The sequence below is a fragment of the Adiantum capillus-veneris genome, chromosome 7 (assembly GCF_014529385.1).
Source record: "Adiantum capillus-veneris isolate H3 chromosome 7, ASM1452938v2, whole genome shotgun sequence".
Taxonomy (NCBI): domain Eukaryota; kingdom Viridiplantae; phylum Streptophyta; class Polypodiopsida; order Polypodiales; family Pteridaceae; genus Adiantum; species Adiantum capillus-veneris.
In genome coordinates, this window is record NC_140937.1 from 130,949,725 (window position 1) to 130,969,223 (window position 19,499).

General features: G+C 43.1%; 2 protein-coding genes across 5 annotated transcripts; one reads left to right on the plus strand and one right to left on the minus strand.

Annotated features, from left to right (window-relative positions):
- The first annotated feature begins 2,338 nt into the window (after nucleotides 1–2,338).
- On the plus strand, nucleotides 2,339–11,005 carry LOC147454632 (uncharacterized). 3 transcript variants are annotated; one of them, XM_086516523.1, is made up of 8 exons: nucleotides 2,339–2,665; nucleotides 2,828–2,892; nucleotides 7,408–7,436; nucleotides 7,533–7,623; nucleotides 7,796–7,844; nucleotides 7,933–8,007; nucleotides 8,136–8,162; nucleotides 8,238–11,005. In XM_086516523.1, the coding sequence occupies exons 1-8, from the start codon at nucleotides 2,339–2,341 to the stop codon at nucleotides 8,337–8,339; spliced, it is 765 nt and encodes a 254-aa protein (XP_086372649.1). In that variant the 3' UTR covers nucleotides 8,340–11,005. The 3 variants fall into 3 exon arrangements, 1 of the variants encoding a protein (XP_086372649.1); XR_015188635.1 differs by lacking the exons at nucleotides 2,339–2,665; nucleotides 2,828–2,892 and having other exon boundaries at nucleotides 7,296–7,598; nucleotides 7,796–8,007; nucleotides 8,136–11,005; XR_015188634.1 differs by lacking the exons at nucleotides 2,339–2,665; nucleotides 2,828–2,892 and having other exon boundaries at nucleotides 7,251–7,598; nucleotides 7,796–11,005.
- Nucleotides 11,006–11,161: 156 nt separating this feature from the next.
- On the minus strand, nucleotides 11,162–13,176 carry LOC147454633 (uncharacterized). Of its 2 annotated transcripts, XM_086516522.1 has the most exons (3): nucleotides 12,822–13,176; nucleotides 11,791–12,749; nucleotides 11,162–11,543 (listed from the first exon to the last, which is right to left on the minus strand). In XM_086516522.1, the coding sequence occupies exons 1-3, from the start codon at nucleotides 12,856–12,858 to the stop codon at nucleotides 11,433–11,435; spliced, it is 1,107 nt and encodes a 368-aa protein (XP_086372648.1). In that variant the 5' UTR covers nucleotides 12,859–13,176; the 3' UTR covers nucleotides 11,162–11,432. The 2 variants fall into 2 exon arrangements, with proteins under 2 accessions (XP_086372648.1, XP_086372647.1); XM_086516521.1 differs by having other exon boundaries at nucleotides 11,791–13,175.
- Nucleotides 13,177–19,499: the final 6,323 nt, after the last annotated feature.

Here is a 19,499-nt window from a genome sequence, read left to right on the forward strand (position 1 = left end):
CTCTTGCCTCTCTCTCTCTCTCTCTCTCTCTCTCTCTCTCTCTCTCTCTCTCTCTCTCTCTCTCTCTCTCTCCCCAACCCCTCCCCTCCCCTTGCTCTCTCTCCCCATCAATATCCACATCCCCTCCCCTCCCCCCCCCCCTCTCTCTCTCTCTCTCTCTCTCTCTCTCTCTCTCTCTCTCTCTCTCTCTCTCTCTCTCCCCCCCCCCCCCCCCCCCCCAAACCCGCCTCTCCCTCTTCCTTCTCTATGGCCCCCCACCTCTTTCTCTACGTCGGCCCCTCCATCTTCCCTCCCCTCCCCCCCCCCCCCCCCCCCCCCCCCCCCCCCCTTCTCTCTCTCTCTCTCTCTCTCTCTCTCTCTCTCTCTCTCTCTCTCTCTCTCAAAGCACTATCATTGGCTCCACACACACACACAAGCCTTCAACAGTAACGCCTCTTGCCATTACCTTGATTTAGCAGAGAAACTGCTAATTTGTAGATCCCTTCAAAGATAAGAGCTCCCACAGAACATGCAGTACATTTGAACGTGCAGGACCCCATCTGCAAAGAAGGCGGCTACAATTTTTACTTCACTTTGAAGTGTAGCCTTCAGCTAGCATTTTGAGACACGGGGAAAGAGTATTTGTTTTGCCGTTATTGAGTAGTATAGATAGAGCAGTATAGATGTATTATTCCTTCGTGTGGAAATGTTCAAGGGGAAAATAAAAAATACATGTTTGGAAAATTGATTTTTCTAGAACAATGCCTTGGGACCATCTATACTACTCTATGAAGCAGAAAGGAATTCCTCAGCCACGTGTCAATCTATCCTACATCCGGTGAGTGTGCCCTGCAAAGCTAAAAAATGTGCCAAAGCACAGTGCCGCAGAGACACACATACGAGGAGAGAGAGAGAGAGAGAGAGAGAGAGAGAGAGAGAGAGAGAGAGAGAGAGAGAGAGAGAGAGAGAGAGAGCAAGAGACTCTGATGAGACTTCGTGGGTTACTTGCGAGCAACTCAGGCTAGCGAGGTTCAATCGGGCGCTGTAGGGGTGGCGGCTCTTGCAAGTGGGAAACGGGATTCCAGATTTGGGTATGTCTGTATTTTACTGGTACAAAAGCATCATCCATCCTCTCTGCCAGAGCATCCGAGAGAGAGAGAGAGAGAGAGAGAGAGAGAGAGAGAGAGAGAGAGAGAGAGAGAGAGAGAGAGAGAGAGAGAGAGAGAGAGAGAGAGAGAGAGAGAATCCATGTTTTTAACGGTGGGAGTAGAATCAGCAAGGGAGGATTGCACAGAACTTTGATGGGTGATCCGGGGTTGTGTATGTGTGTCAGAGAGAGAGAGAGAGAGAGAGAGAGAGAGAGAGAGAGAGAGAGAGTAGCAGGTACGAAGTCATTGAATGGCCAACCAGAGAGAGAGAGAGAGAGAGAGAGAGAGAGAGAGAGAGAGAGAGAGAGAGAGAGAGAGAGAGAGAGAGAGAGAGAGAGAGAGAGAGAGAGAGTAGCAGGTACGAAGTCATTGAATGGCCAACCATGTGGATGGGGAGAGAGAGAGAGAGAGAGAGAGAGAGAGAGAGAGAGAGAGAGAGAGAGAGAGAGAGAGAGAGAGAGAGAGAGAGAGAGAGAGAGAGAGAGAGAGGTGTAGCAGGTACGAAGCATGTGGACAGGGAGATGGGGAGAGAGAGAGAGAGAGAGACGGGGGCGAGGATTCGGAAGCAACGACTCTACAGCTCAACCTCACATGAGGAGCAAAGATGCAACATATGCTCGGATGGCATCTCCACTCGACAACTCTACAGCCTCAACAGGAGGAATTCAGGCTGGGCTTGGCACCGCATGTAACAACGACCAAAGAAGCACTTAGTGTTGATGGTAACATCATGTAGAGAGTGTGTGCCCATGGGTAGACCATGTGTCTTGATGCACAACTGCCAGTGGGTAAAGTACTTGCAGTTGTTGTAGGAGCAACCAACATAAGAGCAGCAGTCTTAAACTCTAGAGCAGAAGAATCAACATTCAACAAGGTTCGATGCAAATGGTGCATGGACTTTGAGGCATTTAGAAGGTTCTGAGCAACTAGGTGGGTTCTCTCTCTCTCTCTCTCTCTCTCTCTCTCTCTCTCTCTCTCTCTCTCTCTCTCTCTCTCTCTCTCTCTCTCTCTCTCTCTCTCTCTCTCTCTTTGTGTGTGTGTGTGTGTGTGTGTGTGTGTGTGTGTGTGTGTGTTTTACTCCTTCTTGCACTACGATTCCATAAACTCAGCTAGCCATTCATGTACAACAGAAAATAGCATGATAGAAGTGGGCTTCTTCAACAAGTAGCTGGAATGTGAGATATATGAATATGAATGTGGGATCGAGAGGCATGCCCACCCCCGACCGGTCTTGCTCTCCCGCCACCAACCACTACAACAATCATGCCTACCTCGATCACAATTACTGCTGGATTGAAAAGCGGAGATCCATTGATGAGTACCCTAGCTATGACGGCACTCTGACAAGAGGCGCCGACTCAATTACGCCAGGAACGACCGCAGTAGGGGCCGATGTTGGTGAACCTCCTCGCAAATCTTTTTCCATGATGATGAAGGGGCTTGGGCTACCTGGCACACACAAGGAAAGTGGCCGCCTTAGCGATACAGATGAATTGCAAGCACCGCCGACCCAATTATGCCAGGAACGATCGCAACAGGTGCCGATGTTGGTGAACCTCCTCGCACACACAAGGCAAGTGGCCGCCTTAGCTATGCAGATGAGTTGCAAGCACCACATATGCATGACATGAATGTGAGGTTCTACCACAAGATCCAGAGGTCGAATGCAAGCTTGCTCCATGTTCCATTCTCACAGTCAGGCAGTGTGCAGATCCAAGAGGGTGAACTTTACTATGGAGATGGCGGTGAGAATCTGTAACTTAAGGTAATGGCAATCTAAATAATTACACACCTATGTATCCCAGTCTGTGGGACTAATAAGCTTGCTATGAGGGCTCAAGCTAGGGCTCCCCTTTGCGAGTGCGAGTGCTTCCTCTCAGATCACAGCTTTTGCGCACATGCATGCAGACATACATTTACACACTTACTCATGCCTCAAGCTACTCCTTTTGAAATTGTGTGTGCAAACAAGCGCTCCTAGAGCAAGGTCACCTCCTCTTGAAAGCATTTATCCATCAAAGCATTGGCCGACAGTGGTCATGATTCTCTCTCTCTCATGCACAGACATAAGAGGATCCACTGGCAACATTCTCTCTCTCTCTCTCTCTCTCTCTCTCTCTCTCTCTCTCTCTCTCTCTCTCTCTCTCTCTCTCTCTCTCTCTCTCTCTCTCTCTCTCTCTCTCTCTCTCACACACACACACACACACACACACACAGACAAACATCAATGGTCTCCGCCAGTTGCAATCTGCAACTATCTGCTGAACACGGATGATGGCGAGCTAGAGGATGGAACCTCTCTCTTCAGCGACCCGCAGAGTTCTTTGAAATTCCCAAAATACCCCTTTAATTTCAAAAACTCCCAGAAGACCCCCAATATTTTGTCACAAATTCCCAAAATACCCTACAATTTTTCCAAAGTTCCCAAAATACCCATGGCCGCGGGGTTAAATTTCTCGAAAGACAAAAACATTTGGAGCTTTTCTTAAGGAGACTTGATTGTCTACCAATACAAGATGCTAAAACTAGAATTTGAGTCTATTAAGTAGGCTCTGGAGATGAATTAATTCATTATTTTTAGACATAATATTTGCCCTTTTTTGCGAGGTAATTTGTGACTAATTGCATGCTAAGCACTCAAAACTAGATCTTAATTGTCACTCAAAAAGGAATAAAGATTAGAAAAATAAATACAAGGATATTTTGGTAATTTTTGAAGTTTGGGGGGTATTTTGGGCACAAATTAGAGGGATATTTTGGTAATTTTCCTGAAAAAAAATCAATCCCCACTTTGTTGTTACACATCATGTATTGTGTACACATCTAGCCGCATAGAGAGAGTGAGTAGAAATCTCAGCATTCGAAACTTCTGAGAACATGAGATTGAAACTCAAATCATGGAGAGAGAGAGAGAGAGAGAGAGAGAGAGAGAGAGAGAGAGAGAGAGAGAGAGAGAGAAGTTTTTACTGTCCTAGGAACAATCCCAATAGAATTGAATGAAAGAGAAGGGAGAAGAAATTTTTAAGGTTGCAAGAATAATCCCAACAGACCTCAAACATCATAGAAACAATGCTTTAGAGCGGTGTCTATCAGCTCACCCCAGAGAGAGAGAGAGAGAGAGAGAGAGAGAGAGAGAAAATCATGTGCAGGTCGAGGCAAAAGAATTCACAATGATATTGTTGAATGAAAATGTCGTGCTTGGCAATGCCTTGGTTGACATGTATGCCAAATGTGGCGTACCTCACAAAGCACAAAAATTGCTTGAGGAGCTTCCTGTGCGGGATATCGTCTCTTGGAATGCAATGATTCCTATGCCCAAGATGAAGCTCTGGGCTATTTTTGGTGAATGCAAAGCGAGGGTGTCGGGGGGGGGGGGGGGGGGGGGAGAGAGAGAGAGAGAGAGAGAGAGAGAGAGAGAGAAGTTTTTACTGTCCTAGGAACAATCCCAATAGAATTGAATGAAAGAGAAGGGAGAAGAAATTTTTAAGGTTGCAAGAATAATCCCAACAGACCTCAAACATCATAGAAACAATGCTTTAGAGCGGTGTCTATCAGCTCACCCCACAGAGAGAGAGAGAGAGAGAGAGAGAGAGAGAGAGAGAAAATCATGTGCAGGTCGAGGCAAAAGAATTCACAATGATATTGTTGAATGAAACTATCGTGCTTGGCAATGCCTTGGTTGACATGTATGCCAAATGTGGCGTACCTCACAAAGCACAAAAATTGCTTGAGGAGCTTCCTGTGCGGGATATCGTCTCTTGGAATGCAATGATTGCTATGTCCAAGATGAAGCTCTGGGCTATTTTTGGTGAATGCAAAGCAAGGGTGTCGGGGGGGGAGAGAGAGAGAGAGAGAGAGAGAGAGAGAGAGAGAGAGAGAGAGAGAGAGAGAGAGAGAAGTTTTTATTGCTGTAAGAACAATCCCAATAGAACGGAACGAAACAGAAGGGAGCATAATTTTTTTAGATTGTAGGAATAATCCCAACAAACCTCAAACATCATAGAAACAATGCTTTCGAGGGGTGGCTACCAGCTCACCCTAGAGAGAGAGAGAGAGAGAGAGAGAGAGAGAGAGAGAGAGAGCCATGTACAGGTCAATGCAAAAGAATTCACAATGATATTGTTGAAAGAAAATGTAGTGCTTGAAAATGCCTCGGTCGACATGTATGCCAAATGTGGTGTACCTCATAAAGCACAAAAAGTGTTTGAGGAGCAATCTGTGCGGGATGTCATTTGAAGTGACCAACTTGGGCAGGGCCAAGAAGCTCTGGCGTGTTTTTGGTGGATGTGAAGCAAGGGTGTCTCTCCGATGCAATCATGTACACATGCACCTGCTCATATGGCCAAAAGTGTTCACGATGATATTGTGAGCCTGAGGTTGTTGAAAGAAAACGTCGTGCTTGGCAATGCCTTGGCCGACATGTATGCCAATGTGGTGCACTTCATAAAGCATAAAAAGTGCTTGAGAAGCTTCATGTGCAGGATGTCCTCTCTTGGAATGCGCTGATTGCTGGATATGCTCAAGTTGGACAGGGCCAAGAATATTTGGTTTGTTTTCGACGGATGGGAAGCGATGGTATCTCTCCGATGCAATCACATACGCTTGCATATTGAAGGCATAAAGCACAAAAAGTGCTTGAGGAGATTCCTCTACAAGATGTCGTCTCTTGGAATGCACTGATTGCTGGATATGCCCAAGGGCAAGAAACTTTGAGCTTTTTTTGGCGGATGCAAATAGATGACTTCTCTCCAATGCAATGATGTACGCTTGCATCTTGAAGGTAAGGGTCACGGTCATGAAGCACTGGGCTATTTTCAATAGATGGAGAGAGAGGGAGGGCATCTCTCCAAGTGCAATCACATACGACATATGCTCGCACTGGGTTGTGGATTGTACGGCCCCTTGCGTAGAATAGCAAGCTGCTATATGCAGCAAGGATTTTTCGAGGAGCACGCATCCGTTGCTATTTTGATTAGATATCCCCCTCAACGGGCTGTTTTGGACCCCCATAGTGGACTTCTTTGTGAGTCGTGTAGAGTTAGCTAAGCCAACATTGGCTATTCTATTTTTAAAGTTTGAGGCAAACATCAGGTTTCTTTGAGGTGGGATGTTGATCCCTTGATGTGTGATTGTTGTGGGATGCTCTGGGCTGTTTTTTGGCGAATGCCAAGCGAGGGTGTCTCTCCAGATGCAATCATCAGAGCAGTGCCAAGAAAGCAGCAATATCTGCTACACAAGCAAACATGGAGGGGAAGAGCGCAAGAGGTCCTCATGCTATCTTTCATCCATGCATTACTCTTTGTTATTAACTTTTTGTTAAATGAAGTTTTATATTAATCCTAATTTTTGTTATTGTTTATAGATGGTCAACAGATCTATAGTCAAATACACAATGGATAGGGTATCTAAATATATTCGAGGTAATTTGTTGAAACTTTACAAAAAAATGAGCCTTACTTTAAAGTTTGAATGAGTAAAGCATACTAACCGTGTTGTATGAAGCATAGATCCATTTTTTTGGAGGGAACCCATACCTGCAAATGATGTTGTCCATATCTTAGAAGTCTTTGATGTCATATGGTATGGCTTTTGAATTATTATTATTTATGTCTTGCAATAGGTTTGGATTTTTCTTAATATACTCTTACTTCTTTGTAGAAAACACTATTATCGAGCTCATCTATTGATAGGTCTATATGAGTCCACGTGCTATTGAGGACTCATAGGATACTATCATGTTGTTTTAGAGCTAGACGAGACAGTAGGACAGGATCATGTCTCTCTTAGAGAGATAAGGTATCAACGGCTCATAAATGCACTATCTTCTTTTGGATTTGAAATAGAGAATTGGAGAGTGAGAATGTATGTTGTCGATGATATTCCAAGGCGGCTTGAATGAAGTGTGCGATACATTGGGCTTTGGGTGTTACAGGTGTGAACCCGTGTCTATCGCAAGCTTCGTTTTAAACTTAAATGATGCTTTCAAGAAGCCTCTTTTTTATAACACAAGTATTGGTTCCTATTTGGAATGAAAACCATGTTGTATTCTTTGTGTGTGTGTGTGTGTGAGTGAGAGATAGAGAACCATGAAAAAAAAAAATTAAGATCATACAAGCACAACTTACGAATACAATGTGTGTCATTAATTTAATTTGTGTCATAGTATACAATGTGTGTCATTAATTTAATTTGTATCATAGTAAGAGCGAGCCTGCCCGTAGCGCAAGCTAGTTGATTGAAAGAAAGCAGGTAAAAAGTGTGGTGCGCTTCTCTTCCTCAGTCCTCGGCATGACCAAAACAGTGCAACTGGTAATATACCTGTGCCTGGCCCTCGTTGTGTTTGCCCTGGCTTTCATCGTTGTGGTTTGCACCAGCCACTTCTTCCAGCTTTCCTGCCACTGACAGCTATGGCCATGGACCCCACGCAACACAGATTTTCTCGATCTACTCATGGACATCCCATAACCAAAGGTGCACCTTCTGCGCTGTCAGTTGTGTAAGATCTTGCTTCTTGTATCTTCCAGGTTTATGCTTCATAGAGTCTATTCTGCATGTTGTATATTCACAGCTAATGGCTGTCTTTAGTCGTTTCTTGTAAGTTTGGAACACACAACTTTACAATTACTCATAAGCAACAATATTTGAGATTTTCTGGTTCTTGGCATCAGACTTAATCATTGCAGACCCAAGTTCTCAGGCAGCGGCAGGGGCATCGTCGTCGTCTGTGCGTGCACATGCATAAGTAGCGACAGAAAGAGACTGAAAGATAGTCTCTACTGCATGATGTTTCTTGATCTTGGTGTAGCTTCACCGCGCAAAATGCACACTTTGTCAATCCAAGGATAACATTATCACTTATAGATTCAGTGGCATTGTACTGGTGTGTTTTGCTCCTTCCTACACCTAGTCTCGCATAAGTTATGTCTTTTTTTCTCCCAATCTTTGGGCACTCTTGCCTTAATTCCACTTGTGACAGATAGTGTTCTAAAAACAGAAGTTTGCATTTAGGAATCGCAATTGATATGTCACCCACGGGTATAGCTAAGCTTTGAGCTTTAACACCTGAAAGAGGAGTTAGTTTTTATTGCTAAGTACTGTGGAACCTTCAAGATGCTCGGATCAGGCTATCCTCAAGGAGCTGTACAAATCGTACAATATGTAGAAGAACTCCAAGCTCAAGGTGGTCTGTTGGCGTCACAGAGCATGAACTAAAGGGGTGGAGATTAATGCCAAGTAATCCGGCCTTGTGACACTGTAAGGGACAAAATGGTGCATACCCATTGTCTCAAGTAAGTGTGGCAGTACTCCTCTCCTACCAGGAGGAGCGGGCTGAAGTATACTATTGGAAATGTCTTAAAAACTGACTTTCTATGCCTATTGGATCAATGAAAACAATTGCCATTATGTATAGTGTGCTATGTGGGGAACAGTTGCTATCGTGTACATACCTTAATGGGGAGTTATTGCTTGGATGCAAACGCCGCATGTGCTTTTCTAATGTAAATGATCCCTAATATGCTTTGGGAATATTGATGGACCTAGGAAATCTGGTTCAGCACTCGTCTCGGTTAGAAAAATTTGATGCGACAAAAATATCCAAAAATAGCATGTGGTTAGCATGGTATGCACGACTGTGGGAAATGTATCCAAACTTTATAAGAAGCAACAAAATAAAGTTTAAAATGAAAATTGGCCTTTGGAAATTTCTCTTATAAATTTAGGGATTTTTCTCAACTCATTGGTAATTTTAAGGTAAAAAGATGAACATTTTGAGTCATAAATGACCAAAATTTGATTAAAAATCGCATAAAAAAGCTCAAGTGGATCAAAAATGGCTCAAAATACCACATCAATGATGGTGCCGTGCTTGCGGTGAGCTGATATGAACAAAACCTACACTTTGCGTGTACTAATCAATCATACCCAAATGGTTCTGCTATGGTGATCTAGTGCAATCCCAAAACTACTTTCCTCTTGGTTTTGAGCTTGTGAAGCCCCTAATTAGGGTTTGATCTCCTCAAAATGGTGATATCAAGTACGTGTGGAAGTCCTTAAGCTTCCATGGTTGTGCGTTGATGGTGAATCGAAGGAATACTTTTATGGTTTTGCGCTTGGAAAATTGGCACTATACTTGTGCAATTGGGTCCAAGGCTACCTAGTTCGGTGAAAGAGAATTGAGTTTGGTATCGATTTTGTGTTCATTTGAGAATAGAGCTTCCATGGCTAGAGTGTTTTCCTTCTTCAATTAAGTGTGTTTCTCATCCGACAAGCTGCGAACTATCACAGCCAAAAGCCCGACGTCTTCACACTTGTCTCACGAACTTCTCAACAACATGGCATCTACTGGTTGAACCTACCACACCAATAGGATCCCAACCGAGGAGCAAAAGTTTAAAGACACAATGATATCAGGTAACGAACTCCAACCGTTTTGTAAGTACCTCACTGAGTGTCTCCACAGAAAACAATATGCAACCATGGCGAGCATCTGAGGGTGTATGACTGGGCTCAAAATATACTCCACCATTAACCATGCGTAGACGCATCAGGAGTGCCCTGCATTGCCTTACACCAAGAAGAGGGAATAAGACCGTCAATCTCTGCAATGCAGGTTTGTATCCCTTTACAGACACCATCAGCGTTCATGACTTGACCACTCAGCAAGGGATGCTGCAGGCCCTCTCCCCAGCCAGCCTAATCGATATGGATCCACGCCCGAATCAACATGGGTCTGCACCTCCCTTGTGTACCACTGGAATTCTAAATAGAGAAGTTTTAAACCAATGGCTGACGTTCAAAATCCTGGAGGGTTCAAGGCAGTTAGCAACAAAACCTATCCTAGTCTTCACCCAAATCCTCCCCTAGCAGCGAACAAAGGGTGAGCAGTGAGCAAAGGACAATGGAGGATTTGAAAAGATATAAGCGACCTGCATTCAACGCACCATATCTTGAAACCATGCGAGCCACACCATGATGCAAAAAGGCTTTACAAGGTTCATTGCATAGGAACGTACCACGAACAATGAGTTTAGAAAGTCAGGCAAAACTCATTCCACAAACAATGAGCTTAGAAAGTAAAGCAAAATTCTACGGGTTTGAATCAAAGATCCCCAAGCCACCCTCCAATACAGCAAACTGCATGTATGCCAAGCAACTCACGCTCTCTCTCTCTCTCTCTCTCTCTCTCTCTCTCTCTCTCTTTTTCCACCACAAGTTTGCCTTAAAAGCACCTATTCAGCACGTTTTGGCTTACTGGTAAATCTATGCTAGTAGTGATTAGTGATGGAAATGAGGCATTCAGGTAACATATTGACACAAATTGTGTATGCACATTTTAAGAGGCAATATGGCAAGCATGCACAAAGAGAACTATTTTTCACATAGAGGCTGCAGAAGGCAGGAGTGCTAACCTGGGAACATGCAAATAAGCCAATATGACGTGTTACTAGATGCCAATAAAAAGAGCAAAAAGCCCTTTGATTAACCATACAGCCGAGGACTTCATCCTACATACCTAGATGAGCCCACAAAGAGCCCTGATTTACAATTGAAGGAAAGCGCAAGTAATAGGCTCCATATAGTCATTCACCTGTCAGGACTTGGTATAACAATCAACTCCATCATGTTGGTATAACCATCAACTCCATCATGCATGATATAATATCCCCCGCTCTATCATCATCGGTGCCCATGTATCGAACTATGCACGAATACAGGCTCCCACCCCCCCAAAACAGAAATGCACATGCGGAGTATACGTTGATACAAACTTTCGCTTTCTCAGCATTTTCCAGAGATGCACATACAGAGCCCCATCATGGGTGTAGAACGAAGTAGAGCACGCATTGATGCATACTTAGTTTCATCCTGTGTCCCATGAGAATAAGAAAGGCCTGTGCAAACTCTCCATTCAAATAGTTTAAACACCAAATGAAACCGAAACCTTCAGACTTTGCTCTGAAAGATTGCCACTTCATAGCAGCAACAAATTAGCCTTGTGTACATATTGCTAACAGAAAAAAGAACAACAGTACTCTCGAAGCAGTTTCGTACCATTGCAAAACAAAAGGTTGTACATCAGTCATATAATAAGACTACTATTCCCTGCACAAGTACTCTACTAAGTGCTACATCCCATCTGACATCTACATCCTTAGCGATATCCGTCTTGAACACAAAATACACGCCTCAAAAGTACACAAACTCCGTAAAATCCGGATATGCAAAGACCTCTCATATGTGTGCTAAATGATTGATTTAACATAATGGAAGATGTTCCTTCAGCATCACTAGACATGCTGAAACCTAATCTTGTGGAATCTGTAAAGCAGGCTTCACACATATCACTGGGACCCGCCTCACCTTAGCGAGAGCTTCCTTTGTTTGCAGTAGCTGAAACATGAGTTGCATGATTCTCTGCAAAACATAATGACCACGATAAATGCCACCATTACAGCAGCAGAGTAATCTACGAAGGTAAGGCCAGGCGATGCTCCACACACAAAAGCACACATGCATAGGCAGTTGCACATACAATTTGCACACAGAGCAATTACGAAAAGTAGCTAACACATATGACACAGTGCCCCCACTATTGGGCTTTTAGCCAAGTAGACTTCAACCTACTTTGTCAAAACTATTCAATGAAAAACAAACAACCGACCTTTTCTTTCACCCACAGTTGTGAGCGAAGCGAATAATTCTGAGCTTGCAGGCACTGCCATCTGCGTCCAAGAGCAATGATCCCCATCATCGCAGCAGCAAGTGCTATGGACCAGATAGTGTTGGCATATCCAAGCTGTGCTTGCCATCGGCACAATTGGTTCCACAACCAGGAAGCACATGTGAATACCTTACAATGTCTACTGTTGCGAGTGTTGACGAGGCTGCCTCCTGAAGCAGTGGGGGAACTGCCACCTTCTGTACTGGTAGGATGTGTCTCCGTGAAATCCTCCTCCATCCCATGCACCGTACTTGGCGACTCTGAATCTTGAGTAGCAGCCAATATGTTCAACTGATGGCCATTGGAACCAGTTGCCATTAACTCAACAACAGTAATTGAAGCATTTGTGTGGTTCATATTGTCTTCATCCATGCGTGCAACATCATTATTGCCTAAGTGATTTCCAGCTGATAAGAAATCACCGAGTTCCCTCATATCTCTATTATGGATAACAGGATTGGCATCATCTACCTTGCAGTGCTCAAAGCGGATAACATCATCATCAAGGAGCATAAAAAAAGGGTTATCATCATGACACTTGCTGTCGACATTAAGGTGCATGTCCTCATCATGTAATACATAGCTGTCGTAGCCCACATAGCTACTGCCACTCAAGGGCCTTGCATCTTCCCTATACTCATCCCTGTTTGCAGTGGCTTCAGTCTCTTCGTCAAGAGAAACAAGACCATCACTTATACCGGAAGAATGCGCTTCTTGCTCACTCTGCTGGTCCGCAATCACTGTGGACAGGGGCAAAACATTGTGTTCCGATAAGTCGCGAGGACACACAAAGTAGTCGTCGTGCAGTGAGCCACCAGGTGAGCAAGCAGCGTCTATTGCTGCCACTGCCTCCAAGCCAGACCCATCGACCACAGCTTCAGGCGAAGGGGAGCTTGCACCTGACCCAACAAGCTCCCAGCAATCAACAAGAGATGAAATATCTTCAGCAGCGTCTTCAGAATTAGCATTACCTATACCCTTCTCGGTTCGATCCCCATGATCAGCCATGGCAACTCAGTACTACGAAAACAGACTCAGAATTTCTACAACGTGATGCTAGCTTAATGGAGTTGGAAGCTTGCTGAAGGCTGAGGACGCAGAGAACAAACCTAGAAAGAGCACTTCTCTGCGTGAGGTGGAGACTTGCAGAGCCCGGAACACAGGTTTTGAAGAACCTACACAAAACCCTTGGGTAAGCTGGTTCAAGAAATCCATTGGCGTACAACGGGGATACAAATAGAATCGGGAAAGGGCGGTTGAAAGACGCCCCCCAACGCAGTAGATATGGCGATGAAAACGAGAATGTAAAAGAGCAACAGAGGCGACACTTTGAGTAACATCAACGCATACCCACATAACGGCCTTTTACTCAAAAATATCTGCCTATTTATTAATTGAATATCTATGAGTTAGCATCCGTCGAAAAGAAAATGGTCATGACTTAGGCCTGTGCCACACGTGGACGATGCTCATTATGACATGGCACAATGGAGGCGGCACCCATTTTTGGGCAAAACAGTTGTTCGCTTATTGATTTAGACTAGGTGGAAGCACATCATTGAAAATCCATGGAATAACACTCCACAATGTAGCAAACTGATGACTCATAGACGAGGTGCTTCTGACACGAGCGTAGGCAGACTGGGGGGTTGACTGGCCATGAGGGTTTGAATGGCCTAGCATGCTGGTGGAGCATAATGTGGAAGGTCCTCCAAACTTGTGTGACAAGGAGAAGCCATGTCAACTTCTTAGATTGGACCAATATTGCATGAGATAGAGCCGTCCGGATCCACCTACTGGGGGGTCGTTAGCAGCTTAGAGCCATCCCCCATAGGCCCTCTAAAAGGTGTTGCAATTGAAAAGGCATGCACTCTTTTTAGTGGAGTTGTTAAAGGCTACTTGTAAGACCGCCACGAACTTGCAGGGGGATGAGCGTCTTTGAGATGACCTGGCAAAAAGAGGCGCCATCAACAAACTTGCTAGAGAGTGCCGTGGAGGATATGGTGCATGCTTCGAAGATGCACAATAGCTTTGTACCAAGAAAAATTGATGACCGAAGAGGATTATTTAAGAGCGACGGTGCAACCAACTTCCAATTCAATAGTTATTAGATCAAACACTAGTCCCACGATAGCCTCTCTATTTTGCATTGCCATGGGAATGGTGAGGTGTTGGCCATGCGATTCATTGCTGATGTTAGATTATGGAGCCCAGTGTGTGTGATCCTTCTCGTAAATCTAGTCTTAGCATAATAAGAAAAGCTAGATATCACTTATTGAAAAATTCTTTGGCACAAACATTGCCACATGACAAACAAAACTTTTGGCAACTACTCATGCATGAAGGCATCTGGAATGTCACAAATGAAAAGGAGAAAAATGCCACATCAAATAGCAAGTTGTGGGAGAATAAAACTGGCAAAGCCATGGTCATCATTTGCTTAGCTCTTGCACACAATCTTATCCATCGCATTTATTGACTTTGACAAAATATCTAATGAAGTGGATTATAACTTCGAGAACTTGTTTGGGAAAGAGCATAGTAAAGAGCTCCATGTCCATCATCTTTGCATGTGTTTCTAGGAAGCAGACTTGCTCTACTCTGTCTGCATAGACTTTAACAACACTTGCTCTGTCTCACTGGAGCAATCCCGCTCCACCTCTACCTTTGTAAAGTCCACTCACATGTCCTGCATAGCTATGCGCATTCTCTCACTTGTCACACATAGTGTCGTCACTGAGACTATGTCATCTCATACATGAGAAACCTGCAGTGGATAGACAATGTAGGATCTAGATCCTTGTGCAATTACTAGGCAACCCAATTGCATCTGGAAAGATTTCTCTCGAAGCAATAGTTGACAACCATTGTCTCAAGCATCTCACTGAGATCAAGCTCTGCTCAATTTTAACAACATAATGCACATGTCGTAGCATATAAGATGCACCATTGGGTAATGACAAGCATACATCTCTCTCATGCACCCTCTATGTCATATATTGATGCACACAAGCAAGGCTCCCAGTAGCAAAAGTGGCCAAACCACTTACGACATGATGTGATGTGGAATGTTGCATACTCATCTAGAAGCCATCGGGAGCAAGTGTCATTTTTATTAGACATAAAAGCAAGATGAATACTAGAGTTAAACATGACATCACCATCACTAGCATACGAAGCCACCTCTCTAGCCTATGTCAAAACCATCTCTGCATCAGGCATACATCTCCATTGTTGACTCATACATTTGAAACAACAACAACATCTAATGTGCCTTATGTGACCACAATGCCAACAACACATGTTTCAACAAGAGCGATACCGTCGTCTCTCACAAGTTGTCACTATCAGCTCTGATCTCTCACACAAAATGGATGTCATATTAGTGAAGAAAAATGCAAATACGTCAAAGTGGGAGATCACTCTACCACTACGCTAATCAAGTATGAAACTGCAATAATACAATGCTCGCATATGCATAATGTAGCTCAACAACAAGCAAACAGTATGGCTCTACCAAAAGATGTATAAAAGTAGTGTGCAAAACTCAACGTATAAGGATGGATTATGATCAACAAAATCAAGAAAAAACTATGTATAAACTAGTGCAAAGAGATAGTGCAATCATGACAAGTATCACTATAGCAAAGTGAACTCAAAACGTGGAATAACCAGCTCTCAAAAGAGCATAAAGTGCATAACCATACATGCAATCATACTCAAGAAAATGACCAAGTGAAGGGTGAATATATGTGTACACCGCATTGCTGGAATAAAGAGAGTGGGAGAAGAGTGGAGGGTGAAATAGAGTGCACAAAGACACAAGAGAATGACAAAAGAGATTCTTTAAATGTCCCATCTGCATGAAACAAGCAACCATGAATTAATGCAAAGTACAAAATTTGGGTATACCATAACTTCAAAATATAAATGACTAGTAGAAGCATCGGACCTTGTGTAGGGATTGATCGGTCCATCATCCACTTCCGCTCCTACTACATACAGAGAGAATTTTACTTCGTAGGGAGAAGAACACCTCCAACTTACCTAAGCCAGACATAAGCTAAGGCCGGTTCACCTCCTTTCATGAACCCAATCTCTAAAAGGATTCCAAAACATATAATGTACATACACGGCAAGGTCGCTATTAAACATTGTAGGACATGCACTCAAGCCAATGCCATGTGCTACAAATAGTACCTATGGGAATACACACTCTCAAGGAGCTCAAACCGCACTCCTCAATGCCATATTCATAAAAAAACTATATGCATAAACTTCCCACACATGTGAATTGATGCAAAACCATTGCCAAATACCCGTTGTATGCAAACCTGTAAACTATCAAGACATGTGATAGCCAACTAGGTTAGAGCAAGTAAAGCCACAAATTTAGTACATCATAGCCAAAAAACTGCATATGGTAATGCAAGTTTACTCTCAAAACTTATGGAGAGCTCAAGACATCTGTGAACGCACAAAATCTGTTGCTGCAAAGGGCAACACATAACTCCACTTGCACGTGTAAGCTGACACGGCTATGATGATAATTAAATAAAACCAGTCTCTTAACTACATAGAGCATACATCAAGTGTGTTCATCAATGCCACGAGTCGAGAACCGATACCGCTCTTGCTCTCTCTGATGCTATGAAAAAAGGGAGAAAGCTAGAGATGATGTACACCAAGTTCTATACTCTAGAGAGTCTTTGTCTCTCTATCTCTACCAAAGCCAAATATGCTCTCTCCTCTCTTGCGAGAACCAAGATTATCACTCCGGTTTGTGCCAAAAAATTGTGTGTATGTATTACACACACGCTTCCAAGTTGTTGTGTGTGTGTGTGCGCTCACGCTTTGAATACACAGACACCTTCCTTTCTCTTTCTTCACCACTTCCCTTGACTTCTTCTTGCTTCTACAAGACCTCCATGTGTGTGTGTGTGTGTGTGTGTGTGCGCGCGCGCCCGCATGCGTGCACACACATTTCCTCGCCAAGCTCTGTTGCTCTCTTCTCTCTTTCTGTTGTGCTACTAAGCTCCAACGTTGATATTCTGGAAAACACTAACGCTATATTATCTTTAGATAGTGCTATTGTAAATCGTCACACTTCAAAAAATTCCCAATTCTATTGCTTAGAGAAGTCCAGTGTTATGCTTTTTGCATCAACCTCAAACATTGCCTTTGCTTCAAAGCATTAAGTTTTTCAATAATCAACGCTATGGTTATTGACTACAAAGCTTCAGCAAAAGGCACTCTTTGAATGCTTTTGTGCTCATAGATTCAAAGTTTCACAGAGGGTACTCATGTAAATAGATCTCAAAAAATGATCTCTACTAAGGCTTGAACCTTAGCTCGCCTGGAAGTCCGTGCACACATTGAAAGCAGATTGAGAATCCGTCGTAGCTCTGATACCAATTGTGAGAGCGCAATGTGTGGAAGTGATGCGTGCAGAGTGTGATGGAGAAGAATAGCAAGCATTGAATGTGGGTGGAGTGGAATGGTAGGAAGACCCTTCACTCCTTATACTTTTATGTATCTAACGAATAAGGGTTAGTGCAGTCAATGACGGCCGAACACTGGACGTTCGGCCCAAGGCAAAGGCACATTCGCCTTTAACCCCAACTCTCTCTCTCTCTCTCTCTCTCTCTCTCTCTCTCTCTCTCTCTCTCTCTCTCTCTCTCTACCTATGGAGGTTTAGCTCCTCCTTCTATCCTAACCCTTATTTCTGTAGCTAAGAAGGTTGACAATGATTTCAAGGCAACCAATTGCAACATATCGATTGATTTTGATCGATTTCACCATAGAACAAGCACTGCATGTTATATGGAAGATGCAAATTAAACATTGATGTCATTTAGGTATGCAATCTTTTGCAAGAAGAAACCGTGTGATTTGTTGACACCAAATGCCCAACCACATGTCAAATTTGTGGCATCCAATGTCTTTGGTGTAGTTGGAAATTCCGAATGTTATCAAGTGGGTTCATGCATCGACGGATGTTTTGAGTTGATTTTTGTTATGTTCTAATTTTCTAGGCTCTATGTTTCCCCTTTCATGTGCACACACACACACACACACACACACACACACACACACACACATATATATATATATATATATATATATATAGAGAGAGAGAGAGAGAGAGAGAGAGAGAGAGAGAGAGAGCATTCCCACCATTTCTCATTTTTTTGCTCTCTATCTTTTGTTGCTATTGCTTCTTCATCTATGCATCTTTGTGCTTTGTATGTTGTAGCCATAGATAGACCATCTTCCTTTTTGCTTCACACACACACACACACACACACACACACACACACACACACACACACAGGTGCCTATGACATTTGTGTGCAGAATGTTGGATCTAACATCAAGAAAGACTTCAAGTAAGTGTTTAAATCTCTCTTTGCTCCTTCTCTCTTGCTATTCGATAAGGGATGTTGAGTTCTCTGTAATAAGGGTTGTTAGGTTTCCTATTTTGTATCTAATTTGCATCTACTTCTATTATGGTGTTGTGACCATCTCGATGGCCTTGGTGCCAAAAGGAATTATGGTAAAGGGTTTGAAACGTGGCATTTCAAGGCGCATAGGTGGGCAACACACCGGTCAATATGTATGTATAGTGTATGACATCACATAAAGTCTTTGAAGAGCGTCTAGCTCAAGGTTTTCTCTCTTCCAAAGCTCAAGGTATAGCCCAAGGTCACAAAAAAATACAATTTATGATGCGGCAATGGATCTACTCACACTAAATAGCTCAACAAGTTTTACTAAAATCAAAACTTCAAATTTTTAATAATGCTCAAGTTACAACACCTTCCTACTATTTCCAAAGAGGAATCTACATGGAGGCCATCTCTTTCCCTTTCTAGTTTTATACACAACACACACTTCCATTTTTTACCATGGTGAGTACTTGTATGTGTGTGTGGAAGAGACCACATGTGCAAGCGAGAAGAAACCAAGCATTTGTTTGCTAACGTTTGATGGTAATTCTATGCTAAATTTTCAGCGTATACACTCGTAATTTTGGACGAATAAACATATTCTTGTGAAGGGACCTAGCCATTCAAGGTTAGTTGTCTCACTCTCAATCTTCTCTCCTTACCTCTCTAATCTATCTATCTCAATTTCTCAAGCTATCCCTATCTACACGCATCTATTATGCGATATCTCTACACACATGTATCTCTCTATCTCTAGCTAAAAATTGGTATGTATCTTTTGGGGAAAGTGTTAATTGGCATTAATAGACTTATGGGTGTCAACAAGGAGTCTCATTGATATCAGAGCAAAGTTACCTTCCGTACCATTAAGGTAATTGAAATTAATCTTGGGCTTGAAGACTTTTGCTACCATAACGATGTCAATCCACAAAGCAAGATCAAGATCAATGTCATGCTCTAATCACTTGAAGGATTCCTCTTCCTCAAAAGAAAAATCCTCTTTCAAGAGTAAAACCATGAGAAATCAAAGAGTTGATATAGAAAAGACTACATGATCATCTCATGCTCACAGCCATAGAGAAGATGGATCGACAAAGCTTCACAAGAAGCTCCTTCAACGTATGAAAGAGATGAAGAATTTGATGTCAGATCTAGATGTACAATGGTGGTCACTAGGAAGGTAGTCACAAATTTGAAGGT

Excerpts from the sequence above, each read along its gene's own strand:
- LOC147454633 (XM_086516521.1), bottom strand. The coding sequence starts at position 12,858 with ATGGCTGATCATGGGGATCGAACCGAGAAGGGTATAGGTAATGCTAAT. Across the intron at positions 11,544-11,790 it reads AACTGTGGGTGAAAGAAAAG|AGAATCATGCAACTCATGTT; the intron begins GTCGGTTGTTTG and ends TATGTTTTGCAG.
- LOC147454632 (XM_086516523.1), top strand. The coding sequence starts at position 2,339 with ATGCCCACCCCCGACCGGTCTTGCTCTCCCGCCACCAACCACTACAAC. Across the intron at positions 2,893-7,407 it reads GTGAGAATCTGTAACTTAAG|TCCTCGGCATGACCAAAACA; the intron begins GTAATGGCAATC and ends TCTCTTCCTCAG. Across the intron at positions 8,163-8,237 it reads AATTGATATGTCACCCACGG|ATGCTCGGATCAGGCTATCC; the intron begins GTATAGCTAAGC and ends GGAACCTTCAAG.